The 21,789-nt window shown below is 58.8% G+C and overlaps 1 protein-coding gene across 1 annotated transcript; it reads right to left on the bottom strand.

Moving 5' to 3' along the window:
- Nucleotides 1–2,539: 2,539 nt before the first annotated feature.
- Nucleotides 2,540–14,142, bottom strand: LOC110588058 (glycine-rich cell wall structural protein 1-like). Its single transcript, XM_044915257.1, has 33 exons — nt 14,079–14,142; nt 13,850–13,882; nt 12,965–12,994; nt 12,202–12,237; nt 11,841–11,873; nt 11,683–11,742; nt 11,379–11,411; nt 11,219–11,272; nt 10,646–10,678; nt 10,520–10,561; nt 9,616–9,648; nt 8,727–8,756; nt 8,620–8,652; nt 8,503–8,538; nt 8,152–8,184; nt 7,782–7,807; nt 7,649–7,676; nt 7,104–7,133; nt 6,978–7,010; nt 6,087–6,140; nt 5,900–5,932; nt 5,779–5,814; nt 5,514–5,549; nt 5,077–5,205; nt 4,425–4,466; nt 4,278–4,310; nt 3,795–3,854; nt 3,683–3,712; nt 3,537–3,596; nt 3,271–3,384; nt 2,974–3,018; nt 2,826–2,879; nt 2,540–2,596 (listed from the first exon to the last, which is right to left on the bottom strand). Exons 1-33 carry the CDS (start codon nt 14,140–14,142, stop codon nt 2,571–2,573), a joined length of 1,452 nt encoding a protein of 483 aa, XP_044771192.1. The 3' UTR covers nt 2,540–2,570.
- Between the last annotated feature and the right edge of the window lie 7,647 nt (nt 14,143–21,789).

The raw sequence follows: 21,789 nt of genomic DNA, 5'->3' as shown, positions 1-21,789 counted from the left end.
GACCAAGGAGGCTCTGAGATCGGAGCGACAGCGACGCGCGGGCCCGGCCCAGCCGCGAGTGCGCGCGGGCGCGGGCGAGCCGCGGGGTCGAGCGGGAGCGGGGGAGCCGCGAAGCCAGCTTGGCCGCCGCTGCCGCGCCGGGGCCCGGCGCCCGCCTGCCGCCGAGCCCGGTCCTTCCCACGGGTGGCCACGCGCCGCGCAGTGACCGGCCCGGCCAATCACCGGCCAGTGCGCTGGCCGCCTTCGCGTGGGTCCCCCCAGCTGGCACGAGCTACTCCTGGCGGCCAATCAGAGGCGGCAGCGCTGTCAGGTTCTTCGGCCTGCCCTACCGCGGTCCCAACCAATCACGGCGTCCCGCGGTATCACAGGCCCCACCCCCACCAGCCCCGCGAGCAGGCGCTGCACACGCGCAGTTGGCGCCCCCACCTGGCCTTCAGGTCCGTTGAGCTGGTGCAGCCTCGCGGCGACCAAGGAGATTTACCTTTGGTTGACTCTGGAATGAGACACCTGGGCGTGGGTCAAGACCTATGCAGATTCCCATTCAATTATCTTAAAGAAAAGATAATTCAAAACCAGAATTTGATGACATGGAGCATTTACGTTATTGTTAACACAGGATATAAATGACAGATGGGTGACAATCAGAAGAAAAGGAGAGAATGGTCAATCTCTTTAAAATCAGAATATAGAGTAATATTAGAACATTTCTAGGTGGGTTAGGAAGGCTATCACCCATTGCCCTCACTGAGACAGTCCGCTGGGTGGCCCCTGTGCCCAGAGATTGTGTTCTAATCCTGTTCTCCAGTGTTAACAAAAATTCAACTGAGTAAATTTGCAGATTTAATTGGCTTTAAGCGATTCGAGCAGCATCTGACCCACCAAGTAGAAGGGAGGTGCCAGGAGTTGTGCAGCATGGAAGGTTTTTATAGGAAGGAGGGGGAGGGAGCAAGGGAGTTATTAGCAAAAGAAAAGATTGTTCCTTCCAGGCAAGGTCACCTTCTCTTAGGAGGTTGGGGGGGGGGGGGAGTCTTAGGTGGATTACCTCATCTTCCTTTGGGGGGCGGATAGTGAGGGCCCATGGGACATTAACTCATTGGTGCTGACCAGAGAATCCCTGACTGACCGGTTGAGACTTTCTGGGGGAGGTGGGAACTGCAATTAAGTTAGGTGGTAAGCCCCCCATTTGGGGACTTGGCCTAAGTCGCTCCATTTTTGGCTTGTGGTTTTCTTTCTAACACCAGTAAAAAGATGTGCTTTATTCTACCTTTATTCACTTTGGGGCAGAGAAAGATGAGACTATTTGGATATATTTCTTAAAGATTTTATTTATTTGAGAGAGAGAGCTCACACGCATGGAGGGGAAGGGGCAGGGAGAGAGTGAGAAGCACACTCCCAGAGCAGAGACTTCATCCCAGGACCTTGAGAGCATGACCTGAGCCAAAGGCCGACGTTTAACTGACTGAGCCATCCAGGCAACCCTGACTACTTGGTTATTTTATTTATTTATCTTTTAAAGATTTTATTTATTTATTTGAGAGAGCACAAGCAGAGGGAGCAGCAGACTCCCTGCTGAGCAAGGAGCCAGATGGGGGGCTCCATCCCAGGACCCCAGGATCATGACCTGAGCCGAAGGCAGGCACTTAACCAACCCAGCCACCTAGGCGTCCCTGCTTGGATATTTTTAAAGAATTAGTAGTTCTGTGAAAAAGGAAGAGTCCAGGGGGTGCCTGGGTGGTTCAGTCGGTTGAGTGGTTGAGTGGGACTGGCCTGTCTCTGAGTAACAGTTCAGAATAGCAGGTCAATCCCCAACTGTGCAACCTCCATTCTGGGCCCAGGTAAAAACAGTACTTTGCTTCCGCATTTCTGGGCAAGCGAATTTGTAATCATGGGATAAGAAAAAGCAGCAATCCAGTAGCACTAATATGGATACTGGATTAGTAACTGGCTTTTTAAGACGTTTGAAAGCGTTCAGTAATCTGAGATACTAATTTATTCATTTCCAAGGGTCCCTTAAGTGCTTAGGAAGAAGTTACTGGTTAGATTTGTAGATCAAGGAGATTCTGTGTGTAATTGAAGTGTAGAAGGGAATTGAGTTAATCAGGTTTGTAAGGCATGCTAAATATTCAGGGGGAAGTCAGATCTGTCAAACTCATAATCTAACTGAGCATTATAAAATTAATCAGTACAATAACATTGGGAAGCAAGTGGAAGGCTTAAGAGAAAAAGATTTTTTCTTTAGTAACTAATAAGTTGATTATAAATGTAGACATAAATAATGCACAAGTCCCCTCCCTAACTTGGATGTGACTCCCCCACTAAACTGACGAAGTGCTGTCCCGTTTATGGAATGGATGAATGAGGGGGTGGCCCGGGCTGCCCCCACCCCAGCCAGCAATCCCCCCAGCACAGCACACAGAGGCAAACAGGGAAGCATGTCGCCTTTATTAATACTTTCAGCCCGCAGGAGACCCCAGGCCAGAAGCCAAGCTTCAGAGTCTGGCTATCCTCGCCCAACACAGCAGGCTGTGGTACAGAGGCTCTCAGGATGGGCAGTGGAAGAGCCTCGGTGCTCAGCATTTCCCGAGAGGGCAGGGGCCTGGGAAAAGGCAGGGCCCTGATGAGGTCTGGAACCCTCCTCACCTCCCAGGGGACCTGAGCCCTCTCCCGCCTCTGGTCTCTAAGATCAGTCACTCAGCAGATGAGAGCCTGCTGTCCCTAGAGCCTGCTGTCCCTCCCAAGGGCTGAGACAGCCCCAGTGCAGCCTGGAGGGGCAATGATGGTGACATAGGGCGAGTAGGGGACAGGGCCACCGTGACCCCTCTCACCTCCATAGCCATTTCCCAGTGGGCCACTGCTGCCTCTCTTCACCTCAGGGTTGCCTAAGGCACAGATAAGCCAGGGCACCGGGTCACAAGGGCTTCAGAGTCCTGCCCTCCCCAGCTTCACCCCGAGCCCTGGGAGACTGCCACTCACCGAAGGGTCCAGGACCCAGCTCTGGCCTCAGCTGTCCATAGGTCGCTGGGGGGAGGGACAAAAGGTGGGAGTATGGAGTCCCCAGTGGCCCTCACGTGGGGTCTGTGACTTCCCAATCTTGGTCTCGTGTCCAGGCTCATGCTCAGGGTCCCCTGCTCCACCTGTCTCTCTTCAAACCCCATCCATTCCTGCCTAACCCCTCCTGTCCCTGTCCTACACCTTCTCTATAGGCCCAGGACCCAGCTCCCTCCAGCCACACCTGACAACCCCATGATGCTCTTCCACACACCCCCTTACCTGGCTGGCTCCTGACCCCTGGATATTTGCCTCCAGTCCCATATCCAGGCTTCAAGGCAAGCCCCCAGGGCTGCACGGAGGGCCAAGAAGAGCCCCTTAGGGCCCCGGCCCGACCTGTAGAAGGAGAGCTACTGTGGGCACCCCTGCCCACCAGTACGGGACATCCAGGATGCCACAAGCCTCCCAGGCCCTCAGAGGTCCTTGCCGACTTGGCTTGGTCCCCATGTCCCTTGCCAGGCTTCACCCCCTAAACACTCATTTCCTACCATTTGCTTCAGGGCCTGGAACTGCTGCTTTGGGGTACACTGGTGCTTCATCCCCATACCCTGTAAGAGATTCAAGTGATTCCTGCCCAGCCCCCGGATGTCCCTCCCCCTGAGCCCCTGCACTCTGTCCTCTGTCCCTGACTCACCATTCCTAAAGCTATTGGCCCCGGGGAACTCTGGAGGAGGGAGGAGAAGGTCAGAAACAGGAGTAGCCCCTGAGCCCAGGGCCCCCCACCCCAGCCCAGCACTCCCAGGCACCTGGCTGCGAGTGGGCCACAGGGAAGATCTCAGCTCCCAGACCATTCCCGTAAGCAAAACCTGCAAGACAACAGTGGGAGAAAGGCTGGGTGAGTGTGGGGGAAGGTGGGGGGGCTCAGGGTGACCAGCTCATGAAGAGACAGGAGACGGCAGACAGACAGACAGACTGACACCAAGGCAACCGACATTCTCCCCACACCCAGCCAGCTAACCCTGTGCAACCTCTGGTGTCCCACCTTCTGGAAGCCTGTCCTGGCCTCCCTCTGGCAGCTTCCCTTTCCACCCCAGGACTGTACCTCAGTGTGCCACCCAACCCTCACCGGACACACGGCAGCACCTGTCTCTGGCCGTCATTATGGCCTACTGCAAGTGAATGCATGCTGGCTCAATAAGGAAAGAGCCAGCCACGGCAAGAGACACGGACAAGCAGGGCTTGCCATAGGGAAGATAGCAGCTTGCACCCAAGGGGCCCAGGGGGCTCACCGACTTTCTGAGGCTTGAGGCCACCACCAAAGCCTGAGAGAGAGGAAATGGGGGGCAGAGATGGAGGAGTCAGAGAGCCGAAGTCTCTGACTCCCCTCTTCCTGAGCTAGGGGACAGGAGAGGAGGGGAGGGCAGGAGCCTCCTCACCCAGTGCTGTTCCTGGTCCATAGCCATTCAGGGGCTGGTATCCTGTGAAGAGAATGGAGATCAGCGGAGAGCACCCAGACTTTCCCTAACTCCTTGGGGGCCAAGTATGGATGTTAGGAGCTCTGAGGAGGAAGAAGGGATACTCCCTATCGACAGGAAATAGAACCGGGAGAAATGGGCTTAGAAAGCAGCAAAAGAGACTACGGGTAGACTCGGGAAGGGACTTCCTGGACTTAAGGAGCCTGAACAGCTGAGGCAGACCGGGGCTCAAGGATGATGGAGGAGTGACCCTGATCTGGTCTGGGGACAGGGGGCAGACGGAGTCACACCTGCTTTCTGAGGTTTCAGCCCCCACTGGATGGCTGGAGTCAGTGCTAGGAAGAAAGCCATGGGATAGGAGTGAGCTTAGGGCAGGGAGGGTTGGGAATGCTGCAGCCTGCCCTGGGGCGGGGCTGGGGGGAGCTGCCCTAATGGGGGTCCCACGGGGTCTCAGGGCCAGAGTTTAGGCTTTCCCTCAGCTGGCTCTCGGTGACGAGCCTCAGTCTCAGTTAGAGAATGGCCCTGGGGGCTTCTGAGCAGCCCAGCTAGATCCAGCCCCTCCTGAGACCAGGGATCCCCTGGTGCCCCCCAGGGCCCCCCACTCCACACTGACCTGGGAACTTGCCATTCTGCCCTGGGGGAGAGGGCTGAGATTTGGGGCCCCAGCCGCCCCCTTTATCAGAAGGGACCCCCAAAGTGGGAGGCCTGGGGAGCAGTGGAGGGACCCTCCCATTGCAGGGACCTAGATGGGGGAGGAGGGGGGAGGGCAGTGAACCCAGGCTAGCGTCTGCCCCAGGCCGCTCTCCCAGCCTCAGCCTGGCCAAGCCACCAGCCTGTAGTGACTTCCAGGGCAGACACAGCTTCCAAGGGGGGCCACTGGCCAGGCTAGAGAAAGCCCCACTCCCGTGGCGCTTGGGGGACAAGGTGACCCAGCCACCTAACATGGCTCCTGCTGCCGGCCCACTTAGACCTTCTGCCTTCCAGCAACATCTCTCCTGCCTCTCTCCTGGGGCGCCTCCCTTCACACCCAGCCCTGCCCAGAAGCCTCACCTGGCTGGGCCCCCACCCCATTTCCATTGCCATATCCTGGAGAGAAAAAGCAGGGATATGAGGGTTAGTAATTTGGCGGGGAGGGTTCTGGAAGGAGGCAGGAGGAGGTGCAGGATAGAGATGGGGGGGTGTCTCTCACTTGCCTGGCTTTTGAGGCTTCACACCCCCTCCCAGAGCTGCAGGAGAGACAGGCCCTCTCACACTTCAGACCTCAAGCTCCTAAGAAAGAGCCTTGTCTCCCCTCCTGAAGCCCCTCGGCACTCACCTGCTGGGAGCTGCAGCCCCGGCCCTGGTGTGTATCCTGGGGAGAAAAGCAGGCATGAGGGCTGGGGCTGGGGTGGTGGCAACTTCAGGGCAAGGCAGGAGAGGGGCAAGGACGGGCTCACCTAGCTTTGGAGGGCTCATGCCCCTTCCCAGGGCTGGGGAGAGACAGAAACAGGCTGAGTGACAGCGGACCCCACGCTGCCCCTTCTCTTCCCCAGGACCCAACTCTTTGCCCCATGGGGCCCTGCACCCCCTCCTCCCCTGCCCCCCACCTCCCAGGACTCCAGGGCCTGCCCCTGCCTCCCTCACCTGGCTGGGCCCCCTGGCCTGGGAAGGCTCCGGCTCCCAGCCCATTCCTGTAAACTGGGAGACAGGGTGTGGGTTGTGAAGGGGAAAGCAGTGAGGGGAGTAGACAGTTTCTGAGGGTAGAGAGCAGTAGGGGCCCGATTCTAACACTGATCCCAATTCTGGATTTTTCCCACAGCACCAAGCAATTCTCCCAACACCAGCTGCGTGTCTGACAATGTAACTCAATCCTGACACCAGCCACCTGCAGACAGCCTCAGGCCCACAGGTTAAGGGCTCAGTCCCCGCCCCCCCATTTCAGGCACCACCCCCAGCCCGGGTGGCCACCTGTATATCTGACCCACTAGCTATAAACCCAACTCCTTGGGTGTGACTGATTTGCTAGGGTAGCTCACAGAACTCAGGAAAACCGTTTCCTTCCTAGAATCCAGGCTTATTATAAAGGCTAGAACTCAGGACCAGCGGACAGAAGAGATGCAGAGGCCAGGCGTGTGGGAAGGCCTGAGGGGCCTCTGCCCTCCCCACACCTCCACGGGGTCACCCACCCAGAAGCTCTCCCGACCTGGCCCTTTCAGGTTTTTAGGGAGGCTTTGTTACACTAGCCCGGCTTGTGACCCTTTCCATCTCTAGCCGGGCCCCCTCCCCAGAGGTCAAAGGGTGGGACCGAAAGTTCCAACCCTCTAATCACAAGGTGGGTTCCCCTGGCAACCAGCCCCCAACCTTAGGTGACTCAGGGGCTCTCCAAAAGTCACCTCATTAACATAATAAAAGACACCTCTACAGCTCTCCTCACTTAGGAAATTCCAAGGCTTTGAGGGGCTCTGTGCCCGGACCTGCAGATCAGTTATTTCTTCTTAGAAGTCACAGTATCACTGGGAGGGAGGAAGGCTTTACCTGGCTTCTGTGGCTTCCCGCCCTCACCAATGCCTGAAGAAGAGATGGGAGCAGGTGAGTGACCTACTCCCCATCTCTGGGCCTCTCCAGAACCCTGGCAACTGGCCCCAGCGCCCGCTTCCCTACCTGGTCCGTAGCCCACGGGAACCGCAGGGCCTGTGGGGATGGAGAGGCTCAGGTACGGAGGGCCAGAAACCCAGGACCTCCTGGGCCTCCTGCCGCCTCCATTCAATCGCCAGCCCCGCCCTCTCCTAGTCTGGCAGGACCCCCGGAACAGGGCCTGGGTGAGGACCAGCGCTCCCCGCCAGGCCCTCCACTCCTCTCCCATCAGTACCTGCTCTGTAGCCTTTGTGAGCTGGAAGACCTGTGCTGGGAGGTGGATGAGCAGGGCGTTGGGGCTGGCTAAAGTAGGGGAACCACCTGTGGTCCCCCTTCAGAGCCCAGCCAGAACCAGGGGTCCTGGAGGCCCCACCAACTGCTCTTAAGCATTTGCTAGCCCTGCTCCTGCAAGGCCTGGAGGGAGGCAGGACAGGACGCCAGACTTGTACCCCCCACCCCAGTCTCACCTGGCTGGGCTCCCAGCCCGTTTCCATTCCTGAATCCTGGGGCGGGGGTGGAGGGGCAGGTAGACGGGGTGTGAATGGAGAGAGATAGGCAGGGGTGAGGCTCACCTGGCTTCTGGGTTTTACCGCCCCCCACCTAGGCTCGGGGAGGTGGAGGCTGATGTCGACCCCGCCAGACCTCTCCTCAGGGTCTCCTGCGCCCCCAGTTCCTGCTTTTCTCCCAACTCCTCGGGACCCAGACCTGGCTGCCCTCACATAGCTGGGCTCCTGGTCCATTTTCGTTACCATATCGGGGGAGGAGAAACAGGGGTGGACGTGAGGGGCAGTGTTTGCAGGGGTTCAGGAGGAGGCAGGACAGAGCCGGCAGTGTCAGGAAGACGTGGGTGCCAGGTCGCCTCCTCCCTCCCCGGGCCTACTGGGCCACAGGCTAAGCTCTCCATCTTCCCACCACATGGAAGCCAGCCCTCTCCCGTCCTCGCCCGGGCCCCAGCCCCTGGGAAGGCCATGCCTCCCAGCGGTTCCCCGTCCTAGAGAGTGATAGGGAGGCCGAGGAGGGGGTGCTCTGGCTTCAGGGGGTTCACGGATACAGACAAGACTGGGGCAGGACTCACCTGGCTTCTGGCACTTCATGCCCCCACCAAAGCCTGGAGGAGATACAGGAGCAGGTGAGGGGCCCAGGAGCCCCATCTCAGGGCCTCCCCAGGGTCCTCCCACTCTGCTCCTACCTGCTCCATATCTGTTCTGAGTCACTAGGACTGTGGGAAGAGGAAGGGTGAGTTGGGGGACTTGGGTCCAGCTGAGGTAGAGGTGAAGGTGCCCCCTTCAGAGCCAAGCCCGAAAGCTGGTATCTTGGAGGCTTCCTCTAGTGCTCCCTCAATTATTTACTGACCCTGCCCCTACACGGCCTGGAGGGGGGTGGGAGAGGGTGCCCAGATGCAGACCCCCAGCCCCCCTCGTCTCACCTGGCTGGGCTCCCAACCCGTTGCCGTTCCCGAATCCTGGGGGACAGATGGGGGCTGTGTGAATGGGGGAGGGGAGCTTACGGTTTGGGGGTAGAGATAGACAGGGGTGAGGCTCACCTGGCTTCTGAGGCTTCATACCCCCTCCAAAGCCTGGTGAAGACAGGGAGCAGATGAGGGCCCAGTCCCCATCTGTGGGTGTCCCCAGAGCCCTAGAAGGTGCCTACCTGGTCCGTAGCCATTTTGAGTTGCAGGACCTGATGGAAGGCAAGAGGGGCTCTGGGTGGGGCCAGTCACTCTCTGAGGCTCCCCATGGAATCTGGAATCTACTGCCACCCCCACCCAGTTGAGCCCCTGACCTCCCCCTGGGGCCCGACTCCCTGGGGAGCCTGAATGCTGCCTGGGTCCCCTCTGGTCGGGCGTCATGCCACCACGTGCACCAGCCAGCCATGGAGGCCAACTCTGTGACATGGCTTCGCCCCACCAAGCACAGGGTCCATACTAGCCCCTACCACCTCAGCCTCTGAGCGGTTTCCAGAGCCTGTACCCCCTCTGCAGCTCTCACGGAGGCCCCAGCTCAAGCACCCCCAGATTTTTCAGTGGGCCCCAGTGGTCCTCCTCCTGGCCTCTGCCTCCTCTTCCCCAAATGCTCCTACTCCCCACCAGTGCACCCCCTGGCCACTTGTACTCACGCTCCTTTCCTGTCCACCCACCCCAGCGCACCCCAGGCTCAGGAGGGGCCTGTCTCCCACCTGGCCAGCCCCTGGTGGTCTGTTGAACTAATGTTGCTCACACCAGGTGGGAGAGGTGGCCGTGGCAAGCGGGTCTCATGTGGTCTCTGTGGCTTCAGTCCTCCCAGGCATAGGGAAGACCAGGAGGCTGACTGTGTGTCGTCCCCGCCCCCCCCCCCCCCCCCATCGGAACTAGGCCTGGACTGAGCTCCTAGAGCTCCAGAGCCTCACCCGGCTGGGCTCCTACTCCCGGGAAGGCGCCACCTCCCAGCCCATTCCCATTCCTGAATCCCGGGGAGACAGAGCAAGAGGGAATAAGGGGGATCTGGGGCTTGGAAGCATAGACAAAGAGATAGCTGGCAGGGAGACAAAGAGTGGGGCTCACCTGGCTTCTGTGGTTTTCCACCCCCTCCAAAGCCTGGGGGAGAGGCTAGCAGATGAGGGACCCAGAAGCCCAGCCCTGGCTCCCAGCTTTAACCCCATCCCCTTGCTACCCCTGGTCCAAAGCTATTCTGAGCTGCAAGATCTATTGGGGGGGGTGGGGGGTGACAGGGAAAAGCGGGGTGGTGCTGAAATAGGCCCCCAGACTCCCCCGTCCCTGCTGCCTGGACCCCTCCCCTCCCCTCCCCTCACACATCCCTCCTCTCAGCCTGGCTACCAGAGTGGGGGAGGGGGCCATGGGGCCTGTGACAGGAGGGGCTGGGGAGGCAGGCAGCAAGGGACCCAGCCCCCAGACCTCTCCCCACAGCTGCCGTCCGTCCCTCTGGCCCAGTTTAAGCCCCACGCTTCCTGCCACCAGCCGCCTCAAGTCCTCCCACCTAGCCCTGGAGCCCAGGGTTGTTCCCTCTGGCTTAAAACCCCAAGGGTACACGTCATTGCAAGCTTAAAGCCCCTCAGGACTGGGCATGCTGGCTGGCCCAGGACAGGCACCTGAGCGCTGGTGGAATTAAGGGGCTCCTAAGAGCCCCTCTGCTAGGAATCAAGGCCTGGGCCGAGACCCTGACCTCTCCAGTCATGTGCCCTCGCCCCAGCTGCCCCAGCATGGCTGGGCCCCCAGCTATTGCCAGTGCTTCGGCCTAGAGAGGAAAAGCAGTGTGAGGCGTGGGCTTGGGGAGGAGGGTCAGGGGCTGGGGGACTGAAGGCAGGGCCTGGGGAAACACCCAGAGCCACGGAGCCACATGTGGACATCACCCCATCCTATTCTCCCCTCAGAAATCAGTTTTCTGCCCTCCAGTCCCTGACCTCCCTAGCTCCTCCCCAGAACCCCAGCTTGGCCCAGGTGCCCTCACCTGGCTGGGCTCCAACTCCCATCCCATTCCCACTGCCAAATCCTGGGAAGACAGCAAGAGGGAGTCAGGGGAGGCCGGAAGACCAGGTGGAAGAAGACAGAGACATAGGGACAGCGTGCAGCTCACCTGGCTTTTGAGGTTTCACGCCCTCTCCAACTCCTGAGAAAGGGTCAGGGACCAGGTGAAGGAGCCTGGAGCTCCCCCACACCCATGCCTATGCCCCCCCAGTCCCCACCTGGTCCCTGGCCACCATCCTGAGCCACAGGACCTGTGGAGAGAGGGAGGGCGGGGCTGGAGCTGGGCCAGTGTGGCTTCTCTGGGGGGGCTCCCCCCTCCTGTGCTGACCTCACTCAGGACCTCTGTGTCCCTCAACTGTTCTTTGCAGGAAGCATGCCCTGAGAAGGGCTTGGAAGCTGGGAAGACCCTCCCCAAGACCACAGCTCAGGCCGTAGGAACGACAGCAGCAGCCCAATGAAGGGAGCAGTCCCTCAGCGGGGTGACACATGCCCAAGGTGGGGACATGGAGAGAGGGCCGCTCTCCCCTCACCTGGCTTCTGAGGATTCATTCCCCCTCCCAAGCCTGGGTTGAGACCGAGAGGCTCCCCCCACCCCCAACTTTCTCTCCTACTTGTTCCCTGTTCCAACTCTACCCCTCCTCCCCCTTTCCCCTCCCTGGGCTCAGGCTCCAGGTGTCCTCACCTGGCTGGGCTCCCAGCCCTGGGAAGGCACCAGCTCCCAGTCCGTTTCCATATACTGGGGAGACAGAGCCAGAAGAATAAGAAAGAGGGGGCTGGGCTTCAAAGGGAGCCAGACAGAATGCAAGGTGGATAGAGGAGTGGGCATGGAGGGAGCATCTCACCTGGCTTCTGGGGTTTCACACCACCTCTAAAACCTGGGGAGAGAGATATGGTAGATGAGGGGATCCCAGGGGCCCAGCCTCTTCCTGGGGCTCCATAGCCATGCTGAGCTGAGAGGTGAGGCAAAAGGCTTTTGGGGTCCCAGCTGAGATGGGTGGGGTGCCCTTCTTCTCCCCTCCCCCAAACTTTTATGGTCCTTCTCTTCCACCTGCAATGATTCACCAGTTCTGCCCTGGGGGAGCCTGGAAGAAGACCCTCCCAATGCTGACCCAGCCTTATCAGCCCCATGCTCTTCTCCCACCTTACCTGGCTGGGCGACAGCACCTGGGAAGGCCCCTACTGCCAGCCCATTTCCGTTTCTAAACCCTGCGGAATGGGGCAGGAGGGGCTCAGGGAGGAATAAGGGAATAATGGGGAGGGGGGAGGTAAGGCAGAGATGGAGAGAGACAGGGTGGGGGGCTCACCTGGCTTCTGGGGTTTCACACCCCCTCCAATGCCTGAGAGGGAGATGAGGATCAAGTGAGTGTCTCAGATCCCATTTCAGGAATACCTAGAATCCTGACCCCAGCTCCCAATCACCCTGGGCCCACCTCTACCTGTTCTGTAGCCATTCTGAGCTGGAGGACCCATAGGGAGAGGGAGGGATGAACAGGGGAGGTTTGGAGTCCTAGCTGGGGTGGGGGTACAGGACCCTTAGACCCCACCAGAAACAGCAAACTGGAAGGCTCCCTCTCTGCCCCCTCAATATTAAAAAATCCTGATCCTCCCCTCTAAGGCCTGGGAGGGAGACAGACAGAACCAACCCCCAGCGCCCACCAATCTCACCTGGCTGGGCTCCCAGCCCATTCCTGTTCCCAAATCCTGGGGGGACAGATGGAGATAAGGGGTATGAGAGAAAAGTGGGGAGACAGAGCTGGGTCTGGGCAGTGCCCACCTGGCTTCCGAGGTTTAACAGTCCCTCTGAAGCCAGGGGAGATCCAGGGAATTGGTGAGGGTCCCAGGAGCCTCCCCCACCCCCTTGGCCAACAGCCATTCTGAGCAGCAGGCCTATGGGAATTCAGCTCTGGTAGGCCCATCCCAAAGAGGGTGGAGAGCCAAGCTGGTGAACGGGAAGGGGGCCTTGGAGCCCACTCCCAGCAGGCCCAGAGGACATGCAGTGAGCCAGACCTGCCCTGCCTGCATGGGGCTCAGTGGGGGCGGCACAGAGAACAAGCAGGGACAGGAAAGAGTTGGGGGTGCCCAGAGCGGGGCACACGGGTGAGATGACATCAGAACAGTCTTGATGGATTCCTAGGTGAGAGGGGAGTGTGTGCAGGAGGAAAAGGAGGCCGGCCGGAAGGGGTCACAGTTCACTTCTCTGGGGGGTGGGGTGGGGTCAGCACTGCTTCTCCCAACCCCCAAATCCCATTTGCCCATCTCTCGCCTGCTCCCAGGCCACTGGGGGAGCTGTAGCCTGGCAGGGCTGGGGGGGAGGGAGAGACAAGAAGTTGAGCCTGAAGGGCCAGGGGGGGCCAAGAGCTGCGGTGCCTCACCCTTGTTCAGAGGACACGGCTGCTCCCACCCTGCCCACCCTCTCGGCCAGCCGTACCTGACCTGTAGCCACTGGGGCTCCCTAAGCCTGTGGGTGGCGGAGATGGGGGTTAACTTAGGAGGGGGCAAAGGGCCCAACCTGAATGCTACCCCTCCCGCTCTGCAAGCACGAGTGCAACCCCCTCTCTGGGCCTCAGTTTCTCCTCCGGTCACAGGAGGGGAGAGGATAGCGCCAGGTGAGCAGCCTGGAGGCAGGGGCATGGAGGGAGGTGTTTGGGCCGTATTCCTGGGGGCAGATTGCTCTGCACCTTCCTCGGCACACGAACACCTCTCCCCTCCGTTCTTACTTTGGAGAGTCGATGGACCCCTCCCTTCCTAGAAATTTCATCCTCCTGGTGCCCCACCCCCTAACCCTAATCTTTCTCTCCTGCAGCTTAGGGGCATCAGGTCTCAGGAGGGAGCCCCTTCTCCCACCCTGAGGACCCCCCAGATCCCTGGAGTGAAGACGCTTCTGTGACACTGCCCCCACCTGCCCCAGCCCCTGGGCCCCTTGCCTTGTCTTCTCCCCTCCTGCCCTACGTCCTTCTGGGCCTTCACCCCTTCTCACTGCCAGGATGTCCTTACCCTTCCCTGTCACAGCTTGACCCCCTTGAAGACCCAGTTCCAAGGCCCTCCTCTGGGATGGTCTCATGCCTGGAGTTGATGGTCTGCCCTAACTCACCCTGGTTCCAAAGCTGTGGGGTGTCTTTGTTCCCCACACTTCAGCTATGGACAAGACTGTCTGCCATGAAGACAGTGAGGGACCTGTACTCTCCTGCGCCCCACATCTGGATCCCAGAACTAGTTAGGGAACATCTGGGGCTCTCCCCCAGAGATCTCCCAGACCCCTAGGGGAGAGACCAGGCCCTCTTCCTTGACCCCAGTGCCAGCAGGGACCACTTACCTTTCCCTAGGCCCGGAGACAATGGAGGTAGCCCTGAGGAGCAAGGAGGTGCGGACTCAGGGTGGGGACCCCAGAGATGGAGAGGGAGAAGGACCCAGGCATCTATCCCTGAACCCCCCAAAACCCTGCCCAGGCCAGACCTCACACACCCGGAGCCCCAGCATTGGCCCAGTGCTGTACCTAGACCTCCCAGCCCCAACCTCAGCTGCCCGCCTCCCGCCCTCACCACCTTGCAGGCTTTCAGAAGTCAAGCAGAGCAGGAAAAGGGCTGTGGGGAAGGCCCAGGTGCCCATGATGCCGAGTGGAGCGGGAGGGCACACACTCTCTGGGCCTTTAAGCACCCCTGCTGGGTGGGGGCTCTCACCCAGGCCCCCCAGCTGTGAGTGGCAGAGGTGCTGTTGGCAGACCCCAGGGGGCCAGCTCCCCACCTCCCTCTGTGGCCGGACTCCAAAGCCTGGCCTTCTACCCGCCCCACCCCTCATCCATCATGAGTGCTGACAGGCCCCCACCTGGCCCCTGAGGCTCCTCCACCCGTCAGGATTGGGGCCCTGGCGCCAGGCCTCGGGGGCTGAGATTCCCTCCCAGCAGCTGGCAAGGGGCAGGCAGGCACTCCAGGCCCAGCCCAAACACAGCTGGAGAGAGGAGGGAAAGCCAGGCCCAGCAATGGGGGGGAGGGTGGCTGGCAGGGGAGACTCAGAAGGAGTTACTGTGTTACACAGAGAGCTGGGGGCAGAGACCACAGTGATCCGGGCAGCAGTGCAGGAGACTGGGTCTGACAACTAGGCTGTCCAGCAAGAGCCAGCCTATTAGCTTATCTACTCCGCAGACTCCGGGACCGCACCAGGAGGTGGCCCTTGGGCTCCAGCTGAGGCTGCATGTCCAAGAGCGGGCCCACAGCGTTGCTTCTCTAAGAGGTGGTGACACACAGGGAGCCTGTCCAGGGGCCATCGCCATTGCCTGAAGGCTTGGTGGGGGTCCACCTGCTGCAGGAGGTTCTCTCAGTGCCACGTCTATCTCCTACTCAGCCCCAGCAGCAGGGACTCTAAGGCTGGGGGAGACTGGAGGGAGGGGGCACTGCCTAAGTGCCACAGGGACAGTAAGCACTCTGTTTCTGGGGGTGCCCAATGAGCCTGGAGCCCAGGCCAGGCAGGGGGACCTGGTGGGGAGCCAAGTACGGGAAGACAGAAGAGGCAGGCCTGGAAGTGCCAGGAGTGAACCCCCCCCCCAAGCTGGCTGGGGACAGCAGTGACTCGGGCCCCCCAGACCCTCGTCCAGAAGGCTCCACACCCTGTCTGTCTGAGGGTCTGGCCCCTGCCCCCTCAGCCCCTCCTGGCACCTCAGGCTGCCTGACAGGGTGGGGGCCTAGAGAGGGGCTACAGCAGGGAGCTGGCCTGCTGCAAGGCTCCCAAGACCACAGCGCGTGCAGCCACAACAGACGGCAGGGCTTTGAGCAGGTGTCCCCCAGCACGGAGATGTGCCTGTCCCTCCCCTCCCTCTTCACCTCCTCCCCCACCCACATCCCGGGCTGCACCCCAGCACCACACTCCCATGGCCAGGCCCATGGTGCCCACCCTCCCCGCCACACACATAAGGCCCCTCTGTTCCCACTGGGTCCACTCAGCCCGGGGCCCTGGTGCGGCAACCCCACATGCCCACCGCTTCCCCTGCCTGGCATAGAGCCGTGACCCAGAATCCTGAGGGCTGGACCTTTTACTGGCTGCTGGGAGGGGCTCCGGGGTGGCCCCTGGCCCCAACCATCCCACAAGAGCCCAAAATAGCTGGGATGATCTCTGCAGACTCCCCGGGGAGGGCTGCCTGCCAGGCCACCTCCTCCACCTCCTAACGGCAAGCGCAGGCTCCTGGTCTCATCCAGGGCGTCTGAGTGGTCTTGTGGTTACCAGGCCAGCCACTGGATTCAGATAATGATTGGGTTCAAACACCCGCTCTATCTGGCCAGGACGCTGGAGCAGGAATCCAGCCTCCCTGAGCCTGTTTTCTTTCCTCTAAAATGATGACGCTAACAGTTCTAGCATGTCAGGGCTATTGCGGAGGGAGCCGCTTCTTACTCCGTTTTAGAGATGGGGCAACAAGCAGAGAAGGGACTGGGCTCAGACTGTACAACTCCCACGCGGGGGGCCTGGGATTCGAAGACAGGCAGTCTGCAGGCCCAGTTACCCCAGACACTGCATTGCTCTCTGCCTGCCCTACATCAGTCTGGACCCGAGATGTCTGCTTCAGACTCAGTATAGCTAACGGCCCCCTCTACAGGCCCAGACACAAGGCTTCCCCCTGGGGCACCAGGGAAGCTTGGCCCTCGAGGAGGTGGGCACAGACCAGGAGGGGCCACGCAAGAGGCACAGGTTGAGCGCCTGCCAGGCTGCCTGGGTGCTGGCAGGGCCCATGGAGAATGCCAGCCAGCCTGGGGACTTGGGCCAGCTTGATGCTGCTCAGGGCCAAGCCCAGTGGGGCACCCCTGGCCCATGCAATGGCGCCACCCCCACCCCAGCACGTCGAGTCCCTTCAGGTCATCCCCAGCCCTGCCCAGGTCAGCCTGGCCTAAGGGCACGTGGACCACACGGGGGCCAGGAGAGCCCCTGATGGAGTCCCGGCCTGGGGTACCCTTCTCTCCGAGGCGTGAGGGGACATGGTGGCCCAGCTTCCAAGGAGAGGAGCAACTTTGAGGGGACAGAGCTAAGAGCCCAGGGCAAGGCGACAGCTGGGTGTTGGAAGTGCAAGGCAGAGGCCCAGGACATGTGTCGCCTAAAATGGCAGAGCCTGTCAGTAGACTCCCAGCCAGCTACTCAGAGCAGCACCTGCCAGGGTGGGAATCTGGGGAGGACAGCTGGAGGGGAGGCAGGCGCCTTGTGAACTGCAACTGTGCTGAATCCCCTCGGGTCACCCTCTTGGCCCTCTATCCGGCAGCTCTTTAGCCCAGACCCCTGCATTGGCTGCCTCTGGGACACCTTTGCTGGCCCCTCCCGGCACCCCCACGATGCAACGCTGGCCTCTGTAATTCCCTCTCACCACCCACCTGCCGGTTTATTAGAACCCATGCCACCGTGAAATAAGGCAGACACACAGAAGGGTGCATAAGACAAACGCACACTCCAACAGACACCCATAGAACACCTACGGCAGCTGACAGCAACATCAGCTCCCCAGACGCACCCATCGCAATCTCCTCTTCCGTTACGGTTGCCATGTCTGCACTCGGGGACGTCATTTCCCTGCTTTTCTTAAGTCACGTTAGTCCTGTTTCGTGGCCCCATCCCTCAGCGGCTTCCCAGGTGAGCGGTGACCAACTTCCCTCGGAGAGTCTGGGTGTGGCCACGGTGCTGTTGCGGCGACAGGACACACGGGGGCGCGCGCGGCTCGAGCCGGCTCTCACCTGAGTACGCGCGGGAGGCCGGGAATCCAGCGCCTGGGCCGGGGGTCGGGGGGCTTCCTCGCGGACGGAGCCCCAGCCAAGTTCTTTGGTCTCGCAACTTGCGGGCCCGTGCCTCTGCCCTTGTGGTCCGGGGCGGGTGTCGGGGTCCTGGTTCCTCTCCTCCAGGAACTTCCTTTTGGCCCAGGCAGCTGCTTTGAAAACTGCAAAACACTACACAAATGACAGAATGTTACTCTTATTATTAAACAGTAAGCTCCTACTGTGTGCTTGCTCAGCCTTGAGCTATTCATTTTCTTTCGCATTCATTTTCTTATTTAGTCCTCCTACCCTACAAGGAGGTAGGAACTATCATCTCTATTTTACAAACATACAAACAGGTCCAGAAACATAAAACAACTTGCTCAGGACAGCTCATGTGTGTAGCAAAGCAGGGTAGAGCCCTAATTTTCCTTACTCCACGGCCCATGCTCTCACCTACTATCTGTACTTAACTTCATTATTACAGTCCTTCCACAGAGTGAAATATCCATTGGAAGTATGTTTCTGAATTAAAAAAATATATATTTATTTTAGATCATTGCAAATTAGGCTTTCAAGACTGGGCAGCTGGAAGAAGCCCCAGGTCCCAGACTCCTGGAGATGGGGCTGGCAGAGGGGATGGCAGCTGGAGAGGGGCCCAGCTGCTTCCCCAGACCTCCTAGGGACAAGCTTGGGGTCTTTCACAAGGGTCCAGCCTGAGTCACAGGGGCTGTGGCTGCCAGAGATGGAAATGCAAAGGAAGGGTGCACCGAGGCGGGGCGGGATGCAGCCCCCAGAGAAGCTCTAGCTCTATGGGCCTATGCGGGTCCATGCACTGGAATGTTCGCCCAAGGCGCAGGCACCACAACGGGCTGGGAACCCGTCAGAAACGTAGGGGGATGGGGTTCAACAAATAAGCCAGTAAATAGAGGACAGAATTTCAGATAGAGATAAGTGTAATACGAAAATAAGGTGGGAAACGAGATGCAATAAGATGGGGAGTGTTCTAGAGAGGGTGGCCTGGAAGCACCCTGTTAAACGGATATAAAGTTCCCTAGGTGAAGGAAGGGGCAACCCCCAACCGCGCTATTGTTAGGAACCGGCGCTCGCTCAGCCCCGGCTCCCCGCTAAGGACTTTAAGGGGATCATCCAATTTGAACCTCTAGCTGCGTGGGGGAAGCTGCATCAGTTCAGTTTTTGCAGAAGAGACTAATCCGAAGCTCAGAAAGGCCCGGTGCGTTCCCAAGGTCGTTCAGCCAGGAAGGGGCTGAGGCAGGGTTGAGTTGAGCTCAAATCTCAAATCCAGAGTGGTTAGGGCTGCCTCAGAGGTGGCTGCGGCCAGCCTGAAGGGCTTCCCGGGGGGGTGGGGAGAAGGTCTGGCATCCCGGTGCGGTGCACGGCAGGCAGGAGGGAGCCAGCGAGCCCAGGGCGCCCCACCCCGCTGGGACCCGGAGGCCGCAGGGACTTCCCGTCCGGTCCCGAGGGACCGCCTCCTGGGGCACCTCTGGGGCAAACCGCCCCTTTTATAGTCTCGAAAACTAAGCCAGCGAGGCGAGGACGGTGGGTGCGGGACTGGGGTCTGGAGGTCTGCCCGCATCCCGGGAACCGAGTGGGAGAGGGTCACCGGCCAGCTCCGACCCCGCGCCACCCCTCAGCCGGGACACTTCACCGCGTACCAGCCTCCGCCCTGGCTGGCGCGGAGGAGACGTCGCGCCTGCGCAATGAAAGGACACGGCCTGAGGAGCCGGCGGAGCGGGCACGGTGACGCGCACGCAGGGACGTGGGGGGGCGGAGCCCCAGCGGCCTGGGCGCCTCTGATGGGCTGCATCGGAGAGGGGGCGGAGTAAGAGGCGTTCCTGGGCGGGGCCTCGAGGCCGGTTTGGAATTTTTGGCGCGAGCCGGCTCTGCGCGCGTTCACGGGCCGTTCCCCCTCCGAGAGTCCTCCGGTAGAGAGCCGTCGACCGCAGACTCCCGCCCGCCTGACCGCCCCGGGGGCTTCCGCGGCCTCTGCCGACCCGGAATCTGGGACCTTGCTGAGCTGCGCCCCGCCCATCCGTCCAGGTGAGCCCAGGCCGGGTCCTGAGGGTGCTGGGCCGGGACTTCCCTCCCGGCAGCCTTCTGCCCCCTGACAGCCCCTCCGGGGTCAGCCGCAACCCCTCCCGGCCCCGCGGGGTCGCGCCCTGCCCGCGGCGGCCCCGCCCTCTGCCCCTGCCGCCGCTCCCGGGGCGGGCCCCGGCCCTCCTGGCCTTCCCCGGCCTCCCAGTCCCCTTTCTGGGAGCACCTTTCTCCAGCGACTGCCCCCCGTTTACCGGCCCCTCCCCAGGAGAAGCCCCTCCCCCGTGACAGCCGGTCTCTTCGAATGTTCGCCAGGGTTTCCCCACGTCCACGGAGGTGAACCAGCTGTGGCCCTGCCCGGGAGGAGCTCACAGTCTAGCGCGGTAGACCGTGGTCAGCAATGTGTCCGGCCCAGTGAGAGGGTGAGGCCCTGAAAGCTCCAGAGGTCACGCAGGCCTGGCCTGCTCCGGGCCACCCTGGATTCACCGGGAGCCCCTGTTCTTCTCCCTCCCCATCCCCTCCCCAAAGCTGTTTGGCCAGGCCAGTGGTGCTAGAATGCAAGGGATAATTGGGGTGGTCTGAGAACTGGTTTAAGTTGCAGGTGCCTGGTGTCCCAAATATGCTAGGACTGGGCCTCTAACCAGCGCTGGAAGGGGTTCTGAAACCCTGGTTCTGCGCTTTAAGAAACCCTGAGATGGGAATCCCGAGGTGAATACCGGCAGAGGAAGCGTCCCCACAGGATGTAGGGTGACTTCCAGGCAGGCCCCCATGGGGGTGCCTCCCCGGTCCCCTCACTTTCCCAAGCGACTGGAGGGCACACTTCAGACGACTGCTCACTCATCATTCTATTACCGATTCACTCCCTGCTGGGTATGACATCTTTTGATACACTGTGGCTTCCTCTCAGAATTGGACTCCTCTTTTGTTTTCTTGTTTTTGTTTCTATTATAACATTATAGCAACATAACAGCCCTTTCGCTCCCAACACACTGTTGGGACCTCTGCACTTTGTGTGTTCTTTCAATTACTGCTCAGAACACTATTATATATTACTTGTTATGTAACAGCTTTTATTGGGGGATTTGTATGCCAGATACTGGGTTGAGCCTTCCCTAAGGTCAGTATTACAGATCCACAAGCCCTCCCGCCCCACCCCCCCCCCCCCCTCCCCTGGTTAGGTGTGTTTCTGAATTCAACACGTCTCTGATTTTAGAAAGCTAATAGGGCACACATATCATTTATATGTAACACCACCTGTGGGCCTAGGACATCATCCCATAATCAAACACATTAATATTTCTGTCAAGAAATACATGAATATTCACACTTAGAGGGAAAAATAAGTTAAGTCAGAGTTTTCTGCTCACTGATTTTTGCAGGTAGAAATCCAGTTGTTCAGCACCATTTATAGAAAAGACTTCTTTCCCACTGAATTGTTTTTGGCAACCTTGTCAAAATCAATTGACTATGAATGTGAGGGTTTATTTCTAAACCATCAGTTGCATTCCATTGATCTATATGTCTGTCCTTCTATGAATACCACTGTTCTGATTCCTGTAGCTTTGAAATCGGGAAGTGCAAGACTTCCAACTTTGTTTTGACTATTCTGGGTCCTGTGAAATTCCATATGAATTTTAGGATCAGTTTCTCAATTTCTGCAAAGAAGCCAGCTGGGATTCTGATTCTGATTTTACTGAAACTGTAGATCAATTTGGAGAGTATTGCCATTTGATCTATATTGTCTTTGGATGTCTTTCCATTTATTTAAGTCCTCTTTAATTTCTTTGAGAAGCTGAGGGAAGAATGGAAAGCAAGTATATATGTATAATATTGACCTTCTTATTTATCACTTCTGATTCTCTTCATTTGTTCCTGTGGATTCAAGTTTCCATCTGGTGTCATCTTCTAGTCCAGTATAGTTCTGTTCCCACCCACCTCTTTTGGGCTAACAGTATGTATGTTACATTTCTATATGTTATATGCCCAACATACAATTACATACATACTGTTTTGTACAATTGCTTTTTAAATCAGCTAAGAGAAGAAATACACACTTACATTGTCTTTTGTGGGGTTTTTTGTTTTGTTTTGTTTTGTTTTAAGATTTTATTTATTCATTTGAGAGAGAGACAGAGCACAAGCAGGGGCAGAGGCAGAGGGAGAGGGAGAAGCAGACTCCCTGATGAGCTGGGAGCCCGACATGGGGTTCAATCCCAGGACCTGGAGATCATGACCTGAGCCAAAGGCAGATGCTTAACCATCTGAGCCAACCAGGTGCCCCTACATTGTCTTTTGCATCACGTAATTACTCTTACCAGTAATTCTTCATGTGCTTTTACCCTGGAGAACTACCTTTACTTTTTCTTATAAAGCAGGTCTGTTAGCAGTGAATTCTTTGTTTTTATCCAGGAATGTCTCTATTTTGCCTTTATTTTATTTTACTTTTAAATAAACCCTCAGGTGCCTGGGTGGCTCAGTT

Source organism: Neomonachus schauinslandi, chromosome 5 (assembly GCF_002201575.2).
Source record: "Neomonachus schauinslandi chromosome 5, ASM220157v2, whole genome shotgun sequence".
In the NCBI taxonomy this organism is placed as follows: Eukaryota; Metazoa; Chordata; class Mammalia; order Carnivora; family Phocidae; genus Neomonachus; species Neomonachus schauinslandi.
Note: the sequence above shows the minus strand (reverse complement) of the source record. Positions and strands in the feature narration are given on the sequence as shown.

Bases quoted from the DNA above. Each gene is read 5' to 3' on its own strand.
- LOC110588058 (XM_044915257.1), bottom strand. From the start codon at position 14,142: ATGGGCACCTGGGCCTTCCCCACAGCCCTTTTCCTGCTCTGCTTGACT. The intron at 8,757-9,615 runs GTGAGCCCCACT...GCCTTCCATCAG, and splicing joins TGGAAAACCACAGAAGCCAG to GTCCTGCAACTCAAAATGGC. The intron at 8,539-8,619 runs GTGAGCCTCACC...TCTGTCCCCCAG, and splicing joins TATGAAGCCTCAGAAGCCAG to GATTCGGGAACGGCAACGGG.